At 45.3% G+C, this 19,178-nt stretch overlaps 1 protein-coding gene across 1 annotated transcript; it reads left to right on the top strand.

The window, feature by feature from the left end:
• The first annotated feature begins 1,982 nt into the window (after nt 1–1,982).
• Nucleotides 1,983–18,835, top strand: LOC306753035 (uncharacterized protein). The gene is made up of 15 exons (XM_079236866.1): nt 1,983–2,124; nt 3,183–3,257; nt 4,445–4,690; nt 5,867–8,503; nt 8,692–8,889; nt 9,064–9,201; nt 9,917–9,972; nt 10,947–11,061; nt 11,348–11,398; nt 12,071–12,381; nt 15,495–15,587; nt 16,156–16,248; nt 16,593–16,674; nt 16,931–17,043; nt 17,149–18,835. Exons 1-15 carry the CDS (start codon nt 1,986–1,988, stop codon nt 17,353–17,355), a joined length of 4,554 nt encoding a protein of 1,517 aa, XP_079092992.1. The 5' UTR covers nt 1,983–1,985; the 3' UTR covers nt 17,356–18,835.
• The last annotated feature ends 343 nt before the right edge of the window (nt 18,836–19,178 follow it).

Raw genomic sequence — 19,178 nt, forward strand, 5'->3', positions numbered from 1 at the left:
AAAGGGTTTTCTTTTTTGTCCAAAGAATGCAGTCCTGCCCAACAACAAGGTCTTAGACGTGCTTTCTATCATTGACCTTTGTCAGGAATTTTAGCATTTTAGCATTGTGATGTTAACACAACTAATGTAACTCACTAATCCCACCAGTGTTTTGTGTTAAACCAGTTGTTCTTGGTATTTTACGGTCTGCTGATAGGGGCGGCCTTAAAACACATAAACATCCCCCTGGACAACAAGCCAACTCCTAATGAAAAGAGGTATTCGCAGTAGATCTGGAGTGTATTTGTGAGACAAGGTGTTTGTGTTTTTCCTCCACAATTAAGGTCCTTTTTATCAAAAGACAAAACAAAAGGATTTATGTAAGCAGCCGAGGTTTATGCCATCTTTGTGTGGGGTTAATGCGCCGATGCGTAACTTTGCCAAAACAGCAGCTGAAGCAGCTCAAAGCAGCTCTAAAGCACCATCAGCGCACCAGTTCTCTTCCTTAGCAACAGCTGGGACCAGACGGAGCCCTGGGCTCACATGTTCTGTCTCAGACAGTTTGGCCCAATATCTTTAAGTGTCAGCAGGCCTCTCCTCTCTCCTTCCTCTCCTCTCTCCTCTCCTCTCTCCTTCCTCTCCCGGTTCTGATCCTCTCCAGCAGACATTATCCCCGGTCACTGTGAGCCTGTCGTCATGCAGCGCTGCAGGGAAGGAGAGGAGGGAGGAGGCGAGGAGACAAATGAAAGGAGACACTATTTCACAAGTTTTACACATATTTCAGGACTGGAGCTGCCAATTATGTCTCTTCCAAAGAATCAAATGTTCATTTTTTTTTCTCAATTTTCAAAGAGTAGTTTAATGTAAAAAAATAAAATAAAAAAGCATTTTTTGCCTTGAGAAGTTTGATACCACTCTCTGCCCGCTAAATATGGAGCTTGCCAGCTGGTTAGCTTATCTTAGCTTAGCATAAAGACTGGAAACAGTATTTTTTTTTAAGTGGACGGAGAAGGAAGATAATTGGATAAGAGGGGAGGAGAGGAAACAGAATAAAGCAGCTCATGTCCTTGGTCAGAAATAAAATTGACACGAGAAGAAAAGGAGTCTCAGTGATGATGAAATTATCTGCAGCTGACGATAATGATGCAATTCAGCGAAGCTGCCAGGCAATGGAGGGCCCCCTGCTAATGGTGTTTATAAAGCAACATTATGTGTTTCCTCTTTAGGGGAAAATAATCTTTTATTTGAGTGCATGCTTGATTAGAGTGTGGATACGTTGGTAGTGCGCACTTGAGGGCGAAGCCTTTTGTCATCATATGGTGGGGAAGACGGGTCTGACGGGTGCTGCTCTCTGTCAAACCCATCTGCCAGACGCCTGTAAGACCTCTTCCGGTTGCCACGGTAACAGCCTCCTTATCGAGGACGAGGGGATATAAAGGGTGTGTTCCCCCTCCCGACCATTTCACGAGCTCCCTGCTGCAGTGCACCTTCACATCTGTGTCTCTGTTGCATCCCATATTCTGGATCCACACTCCATGTATTTTAGACGTTTTGGTTTTGTGTTTTTGGAACGAAGCTTACCTCCTTGAATCAAATCGAAAAGCACGTGCAGGTGATGGCGTCACGCTCCGCCTACAAACCGCTATTTGGAAGCCACTTTTGGGAAAGGCTTTGGGAGTCACACCCACTGTTTTTAAAGTAAGAAAAATAAATAAAACAGAGTAGGCGCAGCTATTTTTCAGTCTGTTCTTTCTGTCTCAGCACGTGGATGCTGAGACAAAGAGCAGCCGGTATGTGAGCAGTGTAGCTCCTGACTCCCTCTAGTGGCTGATCTGATATCTTCACCCTGCAGCTATATATATATATATATATATATATATATATATATATATATATATATATATATATATATATATATATATATATGTATATATATATTTGACTCCCCTCTTGTCCCTCGCTCCTGCAGGTGACCTGTCCCCTCCCCGGTGTCCCAGCAGACAGGCATGGCAGACGGTCAGCAGCCAGACGAGCACTTGGCCTCAAACGGCCAGGAGAACGGCGAGAACGGCTACTCCGCCTACAGCTCGGCCTACAGGGAGAACGGGTACCACGGTGGAGCCGCCGCACATCCCGGAGCGACATGTAGGAACTCAGACACAGTGTGTGTGTGTGTGTGTGTGTGTGTGTGTGTGTGAGCATGTGACTACAGCACCGGGTCAATAACATGATTAGACCGCCTACACACACTGCCAGATGGGTCTGGGTAAATGGGATTGGTTCCACGGTGCCGGGCAAGAGCAGTCAATCCTCCAGAGAGGCACACGTTTCACATTTAAATGAGGACTGAACATGAACACGCTGCTGTAGCAGCGATAGCAAAGGTTGAAGGACAATGCTGTGGTTCCTTAAACACCCGTGTAGAGGGCATCTGGACCTTTTTCTGGAGGTTTACCAGAACGCTCCATGACGTCTAGTTGGAAATACTCCAAGCTTTGATTTAAAAGTTTAGGACAGAGGAGGTGTCTTGCAATATTGCAGTTTTATTTTATAGTGTTGCACGTTGAGGATGTTTTCCTTTCAGAAAAAGTCCTTGTTTTAAGGTTTTTACTCTTTGCACTTTGGAAAAAATGTATCAGATAAAACTCTGCAAGCTCAGAAATATGATAATGTGGTTGGCTAAAGGTTAATAAATCCTACTCACAAAATATAGCATCATATTGCATGATAAAGGAAGCTGAAGAAGAGCAAAATAAAAAGGGGAAATTAAGGTCATGTGTGTACATCATTTAACTTTTTAATAGTACATTCAATGTAAATAGTACGTTTCTCAAAGTATTTTGATATTTGATGGTTGATTATTGAGCCAGTAATCTGACACCGTGTATGTTTTGTTTTCTTGACAATATTACACCGCCTGAGGTAAGTCGGTGCTCGATTTGCATCCATGTGCACTTGGCATTGAGTAAAAGGCCCGACTGGCCACTAATGGATCCTAGAGGAGCTTGAGATTCATCAAACAAACGCACACAGCGAGCATTGCTAAAACTCAAAGGAGGCCACCCACAGAGATAAGGTCAGCAGAGTTATTAGTTTTTCCATTTCCTTCCTCCCATCCATGTCTCGTCTTCCCTGTGTTGTCTGTCTGTCTCTCTCTCTCTCTCTCTCTCTCTCTCTCTGCCTCTCTCTGTCTCCCTTCACAGTGGATGACTCAGCCAATTTGCCTCCCTCCCCTCCCCCCTCTCCATCCGCTGAGCAGATTGGGCCCGTGGCACAAGGTACACCCACTCACACTTGTAACCACTCGGACCGTTCAGGGTGAGAGTGTGAATGGTTGTGAGAGTGGTAATAAATCTCAAAAAGAAGACTCCAGGATTTCAAGTTCTCACTGCAGCCCCTGGCATGATTAGAAAAACTCCTCCTCTTTCTTCTGGTCCCTTTTAATGTCAGGGTCCTCTGTCACCTTGCATGTCAGCTGATCGTTACATCACCTTTAAGAAGTCTGCAGCATGTACCACGCTGTCCTGTCCTCTTCACACTTTGGTCCTTTTAACCAATTTCAGTTTTCTAACACATGGCAGTATGTTATTGGCCCTGGACGCTAGGACTAGACACCTCCTTCCTCCCTTGACGCGGTAGTCGTGCATAGCTGCCACTGGAGCCCTTCATCTCACCGTCTGCTTTCTCCTCCAAACATCTCCTCTGTTGCTCATTGTGTCTGTTGATTTTCTCAAGGAGTAAATCACAGATTGGCTTTCAGCTCTTTGCTCTCGGAGAACAGCGCCGTCTGCTCTCTGATCACTTCCTTCTTGCATGTGGCATGCCATCACAAAAATGAACTATTCTAGTTATTCATTAATAAACAGAACTAACTGTACGGGCGCTTTCACAAGCCAATATTTAGTCCGTTTGAATCAAACTCTGGGCTGCCTGATCGGCCATTTGCTGAGATGGACGGAGGTAAACGATAACATGAGGACTGGCTTTGACTCGTACAAGCTCAGTGTCATTAGTTTGATTTGGTCCACTTAAATGTGTGCACTGTTAAACCAAACCAGACTAATAGAAAACGAACCGTATCAATGTCACTCTGATTCGGACAAGCCAAACAGACTATGGCTCGTGAAAGCACCCAAAGAAAATTGTTCTCATACTTCTAAAAAACATTTTGTTATATAAAAATGTGATATATTCTGAAAAATTACTAATTGCATCTACGGCAGGGTTCAAATATGTGATTTAGAACTGTAGTGCAATGATCAAACTACAATTTCTAAGCCAAATGTGCAAATTTGAAAATTGTATATTTTCAAAATTCATGTTATGACAAGATCAAGACTAAGATAGAAGGTGTGTCAATTGCATCCCATGCATCTCCATCAGAGCTGAAAGTAACCCATGTAACCCCAAGCGTTGTTGTCCTCCATGTCTCATCTATGTGTCGCCCTCTATCGCCTGCTCAAAGAAGATAAAGTAGAAGTTGTCAGTCAGCAGCAGGATGAGGAGGATGAGGAGGATGAGGAGGAGGAGGCGGCTCCAGAGGAGCCCCACAGTTACCAGGAGGAAGTGGCATGTGAGCAGCCTGGAGATGTGCTCTTAGAGCAGGCAGATAATGTAACAGAGCCCCAGGCTTTGGGCTTCCAGCAAGCCCAGACACCTGAGGTCCTCAATGGAGGAAGTCATCAAGGTGAACACAGCCCGTCACAAACAGGTGTGTGTGGTTTCTATTGGGTTTTGTCTGCGTGCCTACAGGTTGTGTGAGTGTACTGCGAGTGTGAGCAACTGCAGATTCTTCCTCTTTGAAAGCGTGTTGGAGCGAATGTCTTTTACCGATTACCTTTTTTAATTGTTTTGCATGATCCTCTTGTGCTCTTTTAATAGGCACTCAATATTTTCCACTCCTGATTTATAACTTGTGATGCGACTCTGGCTTTGCCGCCAACCTTCCTGCAGCTTTGTTGCTCTTGAATCCTTAAGCTTCTGCTTCAGTACCTGAAGTTGCCATGTGCAAAATGATGTGACATAGCATTTTGATTTGTGCTTTTTCATGCAAAACATAACCATTTGCTTTTCATTGGAGTGACATTAGAACGCCTGATCAACCATGTTGTAGTTGATCAGTTCTGCACTTTTGTATTGCCAGCTACATTGCAAATGCAAATATCACTGTCTATACTGTGTCGCTAGTATTAGTTGTCTGTATATTTTTATGTGGGTTTTGCTGGAATATTGTGTGCAAGGTGTTTCTGAGTACTCCCACCTGTGTGGGAGCTTCATGAATCGGTCTTGAATGTATTTGAAGTCTGTTGTATATCACTTTCTTTGAGTTTCCATGTTGTTTTCATTTCATTCCAAGGCAAAGGATAATTCTGTCTTCCTATTGTTACGAAGGACACACTTGGGCATTACATAACACCCTCATTGGACATGCATCACCATCCTTATTATCTCTCAGGTTAATTAAATTGAGAACATACCCTTCATAAATGTACTCCCAAGCAGTGTAAAGATTAATCCACCTCAACAGTACTTGCTGTAGAAACTGCAATGACACTATTAGCACTCAATTACATCAACAAAAACAACAATGTGCATTGCAATAGGAATTCAATATATTTGTGTAGATTTATTTCTTGCCCTCTAACATCATGCAACTCATTCCTTCATTCCAGTTCTGCACGCTATCTTAGGTGCTGTGACCCCCTCTGTGCTGTTGTGGCCTGCTGCAAAATACACTGTGCTGTGTGTTTTGCTTGATGGATAGCTACTCTATGTGCAGAAGGCCTCGGCTTGACTGTATTGGCTATAGCTTTTGTGGATGCTTCGAGCAAAGCTTTTAGCTTATATGACTTTACACAAAGTTGTACAGTATCCTTCAAACTCACAGCCCAGCCAGAAGAATGTATGAGTAAGGAATCTTGTGAGTCGGCTCTGAAAGAAGATGAACCTCAAGTGGCGTCGCGACAAGAGACGTGGTCGGCTGTTGAAAGAGCAACACCTGAAGGTGCAGAGCTCGCCTCCATTGAACCGCCCCCTCCCTCTATGAAAGAGAAAGAGCTCTCTGACACCTCCTCAGAAATAAAGGATGTAGTCGAAGAGGCTGCTGAGAGCCACCTGCTTGTAGAGTCCAAAGAAAAAGAAGCAAAACAATCTCTTCCGACAGAGGAGTTATCAAATATTAAGGATGACGACAAAGAGGGAGTTACCTTACCAAGCAAATCAGAAGCCCCTATGAATGAAAGGAAGGAAACCCCAGAGACCGTTGAGGCGATCAATAAGGAGGGCCAAGATGGTGGCAGTGACATTGAGTTGCTTGAGACGCCAGGGGACCAAAAGCAAGAAGCAGTCGGGTCAAGCCCAGAACCTGTCACAGAGTTGAAAGAGACATCAGATATTTTACAGGGGTTGGGAGCAAAAACCTACTTTGAGACATCCTCAAAAAGCCACAAAGAGGAGTCATCACAAGCCCAGAGCTATTACGAACTCAGCACAGCAGCAGAGGAAAAGTTAAGTGAAGACACTAAAAGCATCGTGCAGAAGCTTGGGGAACAGCAGGAGAGGTCAGCCAAAATATCTCCTGGTAAGATGTCACTTGAACAAAGAAGCCTCTCCCTAAACATTACTGTTGGGTCTTCAACAGTACAACTAGGCAAGGGAGATAAGTCAAGGGCCTTGTGTTCAATCAGCGGAAGCTTTGATGAATCTGAAGTTTACCCTTCAACTCCATCTGTGGAGAGCCAACAGCAATTTCCTCCCGCTGTCTCCATTACACCAAGTACCCCTGAATCACCTCCAGAAACCCCCACAAAGGAAGACAGGCCTTTCCCTTCTGATAAGCACAAATGTCTTGAACATTCAGGCAGTCTTTCGGAAATGTTGGACCTGGCTGTGGACTTGCCTCGGCCCTCATTAGAGAGGAGGCAGCTTGACCACATGAGGCGAATGTCCGTGCCCGCCAATGTATCAGCCCTGGTGGGGAGTTCATTGGCCAAGCTTGCCTTGGTAGATCCAACCATGAGAGTGGTAGGAGGGGAAACCCAACTGGAGGAACTGGGCTACTGTGTCTTCAATGAGTACTCAGGGCCCATGCCTTCTCCTGCCGATGTACCCAGTCCTGGAGACTCTCCGCAGCAGCGTTTCCCTTCAATGGAAAGTGAAGTCGAGGCGGAGCTTGGGGCCCCGGAAGTTGAAGGACTCCAAAAAGGAATTATCCCTGAGATTTCAGAAAAAACTGTGTCCGAAAAGAAAGATTCACCAGTTAAAAGTACCCTGATTCTTGAGAGGGCTGTGACGAGTGGAGTAAAACCTGATCGCCTAAGAATCCCATTGAATTCCTCAAAGGACAGACTGACTGAGTTTCGTTTGGAGAGTGGCCTGCCCGGTGACATAAAGATCCAAGCAATTCCAGAGGTAGACATTGAAAAAGACCCCTCCAGAGAGGCTTCTCCGGTCCCACCAGACAGCTCCTTTACTTTCACTCCGTTGGAAACTGGAAGCAAGGTTCCCCCAACTCCCACCACCCCCAAGTCCCCAGATGATACACCCTCAGAAACCCAAGTCACTAGAGAGGAGGCAGAAAAAGATGTCCGACCAGAGGTCCAAGCAGAGAACGATCCAGAGTCTGAGAGGATTGATAATAAACAGACGGAGTTAGACACAGAAATGCAGAAATCTGAGCAGGATGATTCAGATGAAAGAGGGGATGAACCAGAAATGGCAAACTTAGCTTCTGGATCATCTCAGTCTACAGGAGAGAACTCAGAAAAAGATGACAAGGACATGCAAAGTGAGTGTGGGACACCTCCAAGATTAGAAAGGGTAGAAAAGCAAGAGACCTCAAAAGCTGATCAGGATTCAAGCACTGAAAAGCCATTCGATGATAAAGATGAACAAATGCAGTTGCAGGAGGTGGCTAAAGGTGTACCAAAACCACATATAATCTCCCCAGTCATCATCATACCTCAAGCACAAGTAGAGGAAGAAGCAGATGAAGAGGATGATATTGAGATCGCTGAGGAGCCTCAAGCTGAAGCATCTGAGAGTCTAATCAAGGTGAGGCTGACGGTAGGCGATCAGAAAGTGGAAGACGATCCCAAGTCCCATGAAGACTGGAGCCAGAGTGTGCAAACCAGTGACGATGGAGGCCCTGCAACAGACAGTTCACACTTGTCTCCATGCTCTGACCAAGATCTACCACTGCAACTGGATGAAGGTGACAGAGGTGAATGGATAGGGGAGGACAAAGAAGAAGATGAAGGGACAAAAGAAGAAGGCGAGGCGGTAAAGATGGACCAAATGGAAGAGGAGAAAGTGAAGGAAGTTGGTTCTGATGGGGGAGCTGACCATAAAGAGGTGAAGACAACAGAGAATGAGGGGGAGGAGAAGATGGATGAAGAGGAGAAAGATATCGAGATTGGTCAGGAGGTGGAAGAGATCTCTGCTGTGTCCAGTCAGGCAGCTAACGATGAAACCACCATGGACGTCTCCCTCCTAGATACAGACAGTGGCTGGATGGACACACAAGGTACCCCGAGCTTGTAAAATTAATCACATGTAAAATAAATGTTTCAGTATTTTTTAACACCGAAAACTAGCTTACACCACAAAGCTTGTTTTGCGAGTAAAATCTTAATGTGTCTTCTGTGCTAAGCTAGCTCCAAGCTAGCTAGGAATGTGGAGAATTAGTCCTCTTTTAATCCCTCCCCACTGCAGATGATGACAAAAGTATCATGACTGAGCAAATCGAAGCCCTTCCTCAGGTCCAGAGTCCTACCAGTACGCCTGTGGTGGACAGACCCGCTAAACGGGCCCCTGGCAGAGGAAGGGGCCACCCTGGCACCACTGAGAGTAAAGTGTCCCGCAAAGTACCCAGCCACCACCCACCAAGAGAGGAGTTGAAGAAGAAAAAAGGTTCCAATTCTGTATTCAAGACGTGTTGTTCAGCTTAGATCAAATGATGTACTTTTGTATTTCCACTTTCTGTACTTTAGCAAATGTAACTCAGGTATATTGATGTTAGCCTCTCTGCAGTGCATTTAACCGAGGTGTGCATGTTGGTATAACCCTGTCTCTCCTCTTTGCTAGTAGCCGTGAGGAGGGCTGACCAGATAAAGGTGTCAGCCCTCCAAAGTCGGTCTCCATCTCGAAAGAGTGTAGCCAAAGCGGCAGCCAGACATCCTAGGCCCGCTCTGCTTCACGGCTCTGCTAGACGCAAGGTCACAGGTGAACGGTCTTCACCGGGAATCAGTGCTGTGGATAGAGAGAGTGCAAACTAATTCTCATGTAGACCCGACGACTTCCCGTCTATTATTTTTTCTTCCTGGCTTCATAGGAACATATATGTAAAAATAACAGAAACAAGTATTTCTATGTTTCATTCGACCTGCCAAATTATGATTTATCTATTATACAAGATCCAATGGTCAATGCTGGAACAATTTAGGGTTTGAATTGTTGCTACAAACATACAATTGAAGGTGTTTTACTGACTTCACTCTCTCTCTCTATCAATGGCTCTTTGAGGAATCACACAGGTGCAATGTAGCTGGCAAACATCATGTGCTGCGGTCTTTTGTTTAAGCTCAACTGCTTCTTTTTTTGTTGTTCTCATTTTGTCAAAAAAAGGAGTATGTACTCCTGCTCGGCCTCATATTCATGTTTATTTCTGCTCACTGATGCCTCTGTAATTTGCGATTTGGTATTTAATGAATGATCATAGCAACTCTGGTTTCATTCTTTTTCTTCAATGACACTTGTGTGTGTTTGCTGGGAAATGGCTGCATGTCGGAGGTTGTGTGTTTGGTCAGCTGCTGTGAAAAAATCTTTGAATGTAGACTGAGGGTTTGTTTGAACTGTATTTATGGAGGTGTGTGTGCAGAAAAATTCACATTCTTAAATGGATTACATTGATCATTACAGATGAACTTTTTCTTTACAGGTATGGAAAGCCATCAGCCCCTCAGTGTGGCCCACCAGTCCAGGGAGAGGACCACTGTAAGTCCTATAACCACTATGTGCACACTCGCTTTATCTTAAATGCATCATATTAAGTACCAATGGTTAATACTATTTTGTACTTTTGTTATGTTAATATGAATGCATGAGTGAATATATCATTTTACAGCACATAGGAGGAAATACAAGACACACTTTGCTCACATTTAATGGGAAGAGGTTATTCCCAGAGGTTCTTTGTTCATTATCTCTCACACACAGTTCAATATTGTTGCATATTTTATGCGTCTGTCTCTCAGTACCTTTCCCAACGTAATTCCGCGCATGGGGCTTGTTGTTTGCATGACAAAATGGTGGTTTTCTCCCTTTTCTAAACGCCTGCATGTTACTTCTCTCCGTGTGCACGCTCATTTTGTCTTGCATGCCCGCCTCTGTCCTTGTGCCAGTCTCGGCAGAGAACATCTGTGAGTATAGAAATCGAATGAGAGTAGGTTTGACTATTTTACCAACGCATACAGGGGCCCCTCAGAAATATCTTGAACTCCGTCTTCCCTCTTTCCTCTTTGTCTAAAATCATCCTGGTGTATGTTGATCATCACATTCTGTTTTCTTTCGTGCGTTGCAAGTTGTTTAGTACTGTACGCTGTCAGTGTCGGGTCCCCTCCATCCCATCTCACGTCTCCGTCTCTCCATCTGCTTGTCGCCCCACATCCTGCATGCTCTCCTGCCTCTTTCGGTCCAGAGCCCCACGAGGGCCGTTCTGTTAAAGATGGCGGCTCAGCGCCGGGGAGCCGATTCCCCGCCCCCCCGGCCCAACTCTGCCTGTAGCCTTAAGCGGAGCCCCCTGGTGCAGGCGGAGCTCAATGAGGCCCGTTCCTCCTCTGCATGCTCCCGCTCACCCCCTCTGCCACACAAATGGGCAGAGAAGGTAAAATGTAGAGAAAGCAGGGATTGCCGGGGAGCCGTAACCGGTGATGAGCTGGGCGCTGACGCCACGGTGTGTGTTTGTTCAGGAGAGAGCGTACCGCAGCCCGGAGAAGAGGTCGTCTCTGCCCAGGCCGGCCAAATCTCTGACACGCCACATCCCTGCAGCTGAACAGGACGACAGCACCCCCTCCAGGCCAACCTGTAAGAACACACACACACACACACACACACACACACACACACACACACACACACACACACAAGTACACAACAGACTCTTCCAGCTTTCTCCAGCCAAAGTTAACTCCTCTTGCACAGCAGATTGCCTCTTTAATCTCCTTGACTCTCCTCAATCGCTTTCTTTTGAATGACTTCATTAAATTCTAACTCCCACCACGTTGCTCTTCCTCCCCTCCTCTGATCTGCCCCCCGTTTCCCTTCACGTCCTTGTTTACTTTTGCCCTTTTTGCCGCTCCCCTCTCAAAAGCGATCCAGTCCAGAGCGGAGAACCGGTCTGGAAGAGCCCCTGGTATGACAGGTAGACCACCTAGTAGCTCCTGTTGGACCCATCCCACCCTGCCCATCGACATGTGACACCTGGTTATAGTTCATTCATTCATGTCGGACACATGGAAGGTGTCGGCAGTGTTCAGCAAAGTGACTCCTCACAATGCATTCTACACTTAATCTATAACCTAATCCTGATTTGCAGTATCTCCCTCAACATCTATTTTCTGCACATTTACAGTTAAAATACCATCATTTTCCAATCTGAAATGGGGAGAATTTGCAAGCTTGTTTTTGCAGTTTTGTTCTCAAATTTCAATCAATTTGGCTTTGTAAAACCTGCCGTACTTTCCCAGTGGATCCGGTGGGATCCATAACAACAGGTGGATGCTTCCTGTTGTTATGGCAACAAGGCGCCGGCGTCTAATCAAAGCAGCTGCTTGTGTGTGCTTTCACCTTGTCAAACATTCTTGTTTGTTTTGTGGAAACTGAGTACATTTGGCGCTGATAAGGATCATAACTCCAATCCACCTGGTGCTCCATTGTCTTCCTCTTTTTCCTCCCATCTGTGTTTCTTCCTCCCTTTTTCTCTTCGTCCAAAGTGTTTCAGCCCCGGACGGGTTTTCGTTCATTTCACGTCTCTCCTCCTCCCTCTTCGCCCTCGTCATCATCGTAATCCATCCGTATCTCTTCCCCTTTCAAGGTTCAGAGTCCGCACGTTCCCGGTCCGTCCGCAGCGGCGCCTCCACCCCCGGCTCCACCGCCGTCACGCCCGGCACCCCGCCCACCTACTCCTGCCGCACCCCCGGCTCTCGCACGCCCGGCAGCCACACGCCAAAGTCCTTCAGCGTCCTCCAGGAGAAGAAGGTGGCGGTGATCCGAACCCCGCCCAAGTCGCCGTCCTCCGCCCAGCGGCAGCTGAAGGTTCTCAATCAGCCTCTGCCCGACCTGACGAATGTAAAGTCCAAGATCGGGTCCACCTCCAACCTCAAGCACATGCCGAAAGGCGGACAGGTAACCGGCCGTGTCAAGGTCGAGTCTTTGAGAGTCCTTTTGTCTCAGGAAATCCTCACAGCAAACACAAACAGACATTTATTTATGTATACACAATGTTCTGCAGCACGGAGAGAGACGGATTTACATGGATATGTATTTATCTGATGTCATGCATTTATCTGTTTCTGCCACATGGGGGAAGTAAAGGACAGTTAAATTATAGGATTTTGTTTTTATTACTTGTAACTTCTAATAGTATGAGGTAGTAATTTGCAGTTAATATATATTATTTTGAAAATAATTTGGCTGTGCAGCATGAATATATTAGACTTCTATTCATACTGTTAAAGATTAACACGTCAAAAGACAGATGCAACAAACATGGACATTGAAAACAAAGCAAAATTAATTATTGACTCAAACTTTTACTTATTATAAGAATCTACATTTTCCTCTGACTCTCTGCGTTACTGAGATGCTGGATGTTGTGATTCCACTGCAACGCGTCTGATATCAGAGTCTAGGGACATCTGTGACATCCTCTTCTTCTCTGTCTCCCTCCGAGTTGTAGACACGTCCTAAAATGTCTGTCTTCACGTCTTCACTGTCACTCCCTGCCTCTAAACCCCCGCCGTCACTTCCTCTGACCGTCCTCTCCCTGTCTGCCGTCCTCTCCGTCATCAGCTGCCTGCGGCCTTCCTTTGTCTTCCTCCTCCTCCTCCTCCTCCTCTTCGCGTCTCTCAAATCTCTCCTCGCTCAAGAAGGACGGCGAACCGGCTGCAGCCGTTAGTCTAAGCATCCGATTTAAAGCGGCTACTCTCTTCAGAGCGTTCCTCTCGCTGCCTCCGAGGAGCAGCCAACCTGCAGAATCACTCGCCCTGGGGATCCGCCTCCGTCATCGCTGTGGAGGATGTTCCCTCCGGCTCTCGGTATTAATAATTGCGAGCCGGAGGAATTACTTATTGAGAAGTTGCATCAAGGACAGAACGGAAATATAACACCTTTCTTCTTCACAATAGTCTCCTGCTGGAACCTGAAAATGAGTTTGATTTCTGATCCAATCGGTCGAAACAGAATTGCGTGATAATAAAAAAGCTAAATATTTAATACCCTGGATACAGATGAAACAAAGTGCATGCACGCACAATGCTCCTCTCATCTGTGTGGTCGACTTATGGGCCGATATTTCTTAATCACATGACCGAGGCAGCAGACAGTCTTAAAGTACTGCAGAGGTGAGACTTCATTAACCCCAGGAGGAGGAGGAGGAGGAGGAGGAGGAGGAGGAGGAGGAGGAGGAGGAGGAGGAGGAGGAGGAGGAGGAGGAGGAGGAGGAAGAGGAGGAGGCCACTTCTTCCTTCCTCTTTGGGGAGAGATGTTTAATGAGGCTGAGTGACGCACGGCTGGGATGAGCTGATGTTTGATCTTTTATTGAATAGGTACAAAAAGACTGGAAAAATAACATTTTGTTACATATTTATAGTCTTGTAATATTTTCAAGGCCTTTTTTGCAAGATAAGACGTTGCATTTGCACATAAATGCTGTGAAGTGAGACTGCAGCCTCCGTGTCTTGTCTTGATTTTGTTGTTCCAACATTTTAATGTTGGGTGATCTTTTTTTTAAACACAGAGACATGAATAATGAAATACAGCTGTTGCATAATGCATAACGTAGGGCTGCCACGAATGATTTTAATGATGTTTAAATTAAATATATTCTGTTGAGTGTATCAAGTTTCCCATAAAATGCCCGTCACAGTCAAGTTAACACTCGTATTGCTTTTATAAGCAAAACCAGCAAGTATCCAGCAAATATTTATAATGCTCCATCAAAATAATTAATCGATGAATTGACTAATTGCGTCAGCTCCAGTATAATAGATTTTTAAATATACATATTCTTGGTTTGACTGGATCCTCGTGGTGTTAGTGCAGGTTGTCATTGGTTGACCTTGCTGCTGTCAACAGCTGTCGAAGGAACCTGTGTGTGTGTGTGTGTGTGTGTGTGTGTGTGTGTGTGTGTGTGTGTGTGTGTGTGTGTGTGTGTGTGTGTGTGTGTGTGTGTGTGTGTGTGTGTGTGTGTGTGTGTGTGTGTGTGTGTTAGAGGAAGAGCTGTCAAGAGAATCCAGGTCGGTGTCGAACGGAGGCTTGCTGTCGGGTCTCGTGTTTTTTTTTCTTTCCCAAAACCTCTTTTCTTCCTCTCCCTCCTTTATCTTCTTCCTCTCCCTCCTTCATCTTCTTCCTCTCCCTCCTTTATCTTCTTCCTCCCCCTCCTTCATCTTCTTCCTCTCCCTCCTTTATCTTCTTCCTCTCCCTCCTTCCTCTTCTTCCTCTCCCTCCTTTATCTTCTTCCTCTCCCTCCTTCATCTTCTTCCTCTCCCTCCTTTATCTTCTTCCTCTCCCTCCTTCCTCTTCTTCCTCTCCCTCCTTTATCTTCTTCCTCTCCCTCCTTCATCTTCTTCCTCTCCCTCCTTCATCTTCTTCCTCTCCCTCCTTTATCTTCTTCCTCTCCCTCCTTCCTCTTCTTCCTCTCCCTCCTTTATCTTCTTCCTCTCCCTCCTTCATCTTCTTCCTCTCCCTCCTTCATCTTCTTCCTCTCCCTCCTTCATCTTCTTCCTCTCCCTCCTTTATAGTCTTCCTCTCCCTGTGTTCACCTTTGGCTCTTTAAATATTGAAGTAGGCCTTTTTGTATTCATTTTTTTATTTAACAACACGGAATGGCACACAAAGCAGAAATACTGTTATTAACCCTATTCAACCACAAGTGAGCTTCGGTTTAGTATATATGTATATATGTATATATATATATATATATATATATATATATATATATATATATGTTTATAATCTGTGACCCTGTTTATGTATTTGATTGCTTGTCGTTTGTTTTCAGTTGGTAGGTTCAGGCTGCATGATGTTGACGACCACCTCTGTTCCCTTCTGCATTTTAGATTGAGCATCAGTCTAAAAAGTGTTTTGAAGTGTTTAACTGGCCAATGACGTTAACAGCATCACTTCTATTCTCATGTACCTGCATGTGAAGACGCACGGACCCCTCGTCCCACACGGATCATAATGAGGCACATGTAGTGTTTTCCTTTTTCTTTTTTCTCAATTCGATTTTGTTTTAGGTTAAAATTGTACACGAGACGCTGGACTTCAGTCATGTTCAGTCAAAAACCCGCTCCAAGGATAATCTGAGGCACTCGCCCAAAGGAGGCAATGTATGTACGCTTTTCTCTTTCTTTCTCTTTTTGCTCGTCTCTTTCTTCCTCTTTTCAGCTGGGCTGGTGTAGCGCTTTCTCAAGCTCCTTTTATGTGTGCATCTGTCTCCACATCTGTCTGTTTCAGTCAAGACTAAGTTTAATCCAAAGTGTATATATATCCATGTTACTTCCTTGTCAAACAAGAAGTAAAGATCCCAACTTCCACTTGGGATTCAACCCATTTCGGATATGCTTCCGGCTTTAAGAACTCTATTCAAAGCAGGGCTGAGTTCAAGCTTCATGCTCTCTAAAGAAATGTCTTTATCCCTCCATTAAAAACAAAACTCCAGCCACAAAGCGGCTTCACTTTGTTTTCTGCGCTCCAGATCAGCTCAAATTCAAATTCCCCAGCGCTGAAGTGAGTGCCGGCAGATTGATGGGTCGTGGATTCAAAATTGGGACACTTTTACAGGATTATTTTGAGCAGGAAAGGGAGGGGGCGGGTGCATTTCTTTAAGCTCCGCCCATCCAGTCATGCCCTCAATGTTGGGTGTTTGTGTAAAAAAGATCTCCCTGTCTTTCGCAGGTCATGATTCCAAGTGTTAAACTGGACTTTAGCCACGTTCAGGCTAAATGTGGATCCCTGGACAAAATCCAGCATGCAGCAGGCGGCGGAAATGTGAGTGACACACACACACACACACACACACACAAAATATAATTTAATATTTTCTCTACGCAGACAACGTTTAAACACCCTTTACTGCATGCAGGCGTGTCTCTGTGTCTTTTCAACATTGCGTAACAGCGCTAGCTGGACAATAAAGTTTAATTGAAGCACCTGCTCCCTGCAGCGGTGCCTGTGTTCATGTTAACTTCTCTCCGGGGAAACGACATCGGCATCACTGTCTCCCGATTGACTGAATCACACTTTTATTGCGTTTTACTTTCTATAGCTCCCCTTTTTGTTTACACTTTTTCAGGTGAACATGTGAACATGTGCTTTGTGCTGCTGCCCCACAGATCCAAATCCAGACCAAGAAGATTGACTTGAGCCACATCACCTCCAAATGTAACTCCATGTCCAACATCCGCCACAGACCAGGTGCGGCAAGGAACGCAGGAAACGTGCAGAATATGCAATAATATCGCTTTGTCAAGGATAAAAACGAATTGTTTGGTGCTTTAAAGATGGCAAAGCAACCCTGAAGGCATCTGAAAGGGTGTTGAGAACCAAAGACCGATCCTTTAGAAAAGCACACTTTGATTCTTTGCTCAGTGTCGCTCAGGAGAAGCCCAGAGGGCGAGCGATGCCCTGCGGGTCTGACTCTCTTCTTCTTCTCCTCCTGTCCGGTTCCCAGGGGGCGGTCAGGTGCGCATTGAGAATGTGAAGCTGGACTTTAAAGACAAAGCCGCCGCCAAGGTCGGCTCCCTGGGCAACAGCAGCCACACTCCCGGAGGGGGGAATATTATGGTAGCAAAAGAAGCGCGCAAACACAGTCGTCTGTTTCTGTCGAAATAAAGAGAAGAAAAAACACCCATGAGCTTTTTTTCTCCTCTCTCTCTCTTTCTCCTCCAGATCGAGAGCCACAAGCTGTCCTTCCGGGAAACGGCCAAAGCTCGGGTGGATCACGGCGCAGAGATCGTCATCACGCACTCCCCCGGCGTGGAGACGGGCGGCACCTCCCCTCGCATGTCCTCCGGCAGCATCGGCGTCCTGGATTCGCCCCAGCTCTCCACGCTGGCCCAGGATGTCACCGCTGCCCTGGCCAAGCAGGGCTTATGAGCGGGCTTAGGATGCCCTCCAGAATCCTCCGCCATCACTCCTCTTCCCATCAACCTCATTCACTCATAAGCATCCAGTGTTCTCCCATGGTCCTTCACTGCAACGTGACCCCCACTCACTTGACCCCCACAGGTTCTACATCTGGAGCCAATTGACTGTCTCGTCCTTCCGGCCCTTCCAGCAGGACTTTTTTTTCCAAACTCAAGGATTATTTCTCGTTCACACCCTCAAATGGGACGCGCCCGCCGTTACTCTTTATCTGTTGTTCATTTATTTCCGTTCACTCAAAGATGGACTTTTCTTTTTCTTTTTGTTCTAGATAGGCTGAATGCTAAGGTTTTAAGTGGATGCCTTTCTCTCACAGGGCGTTGAAGGTTTTACGATTGTGCAGTAATTTTCAGCGTGAAAAGCATCACATTCCACTCGTATGGGGTTAAGCGGTAAGGTGAGCTGTTGCATAATGTTCATTCAGAATTAATTTGGTACCGAGTGCAAGAAATAACTACTAGATGCTAGACGCTAGTCTTAAAGATACAACTGTGTGAAAGACTTACCTTCCAGAAACATGGCTTGTAACTGTACCTGCAGAGGAATGGCTGAAGAGCATGTCCGCTAAGAAGTGACATGATTTTTTTTTTTGGGTTCGTTCGTTGGTCGGTTTTATTCTCATGATTTCCTGATATGTGCTGAATTGTTGGAGCGATCTCTTGTTATGATATCTTTTTATATATGTCACTGTAGTGGAAGTTGTTCCAGTTTTGTATGTTCCCTGCGGCTGCACTGGCTTATTAGCACTTAAATGTGAATAACCGCTGCGGTTATGTCGAGTCGAGCGCTAAAAGGCTAAGCTTTCCAATAGATTTTACTTTTTTTTTATTTCGCAAAAACAATGGGCTGCTCTTTGTGTTTGACTTTACATTCGCTCTGTGGTTTTATTAGGCTACAACAATGCTGTTATGCTGGCATGGCAAATATATGATGAACAAATTAGATCTATTTGGAGCAAGTTAAGTGTAAACGGCCAGGATCCCGAAGCCGCCCCTCATGCTCCTGTGATGTTTCTCCTTTGGCAGAGACTGGGTTGTGCACTGTATTTGAATGGGCAAAGTTTGTTTCCGAAAGTATGACAAAAAAAATGAAGCTTTATATGAAAACATGCCATTAAAAGAGAAGCTACCCAGCCCTGTAGTGCAATTGAACCAGTAACTTCACAGGAAAGGGAAGCCGAAACGAAGGAGAAATGAAGAATGGGAGTAACCCCCGACTCGCAGCTGTTAGAATTCATTGTAAGAAAAAAAAAAAAAAATGTTCTAGCATATTCTCTGCTCACCATTGTGAAACTCCTTTTCCTCCTCCCCCAGTGTCCGTTACCCCTCCAGTGTTTTTCTGTGCCTCCTATATTCTCGCTTCCCCTCTTTGCCTGTGTAAGTGTATTTAAAAGACCTTGTAGATGTGTGCACTCTTCCCGATGTGAGACGTACTGATGACAAATGCTCCTACAGGATGATGACAACAGAAATAAAGAAAATAAAAACAGATTTCCGCTAGTTTTTGTATGAATTCTCCCCCGAAAAAATGACTGAGCTTGCATTTTAATCCAGTATAGAAGAAGCAAATATATTGTTGTGCATGGTGGCTTTAAAATGTTACATCTGTGTGATCTTTAGATTCATCACTTTTATTGTGGAAAATAATGCTTTTGTGCACATAAATACACGTGTTGTGGGGGTGCTAACACATTTTTGATTTAATTTTACTATCATAAATATGTTTGCACTTCTGCATTAACATCGTGATAACTGGGGAACTTGTTGTAATACTTT

Source organism: Taurulus bubalis (assembly GCF_910589615.1).
Source record: "Taurulus bubalis genome assembly, chromosome: 21".
In the NCBI taxonomy this organism is placed as follows: Eukaryota; Metazoa; Chordata; class Actinopteri; order Perciformes; family Cottidae; genus Taurulus; species Taurulus bubalis.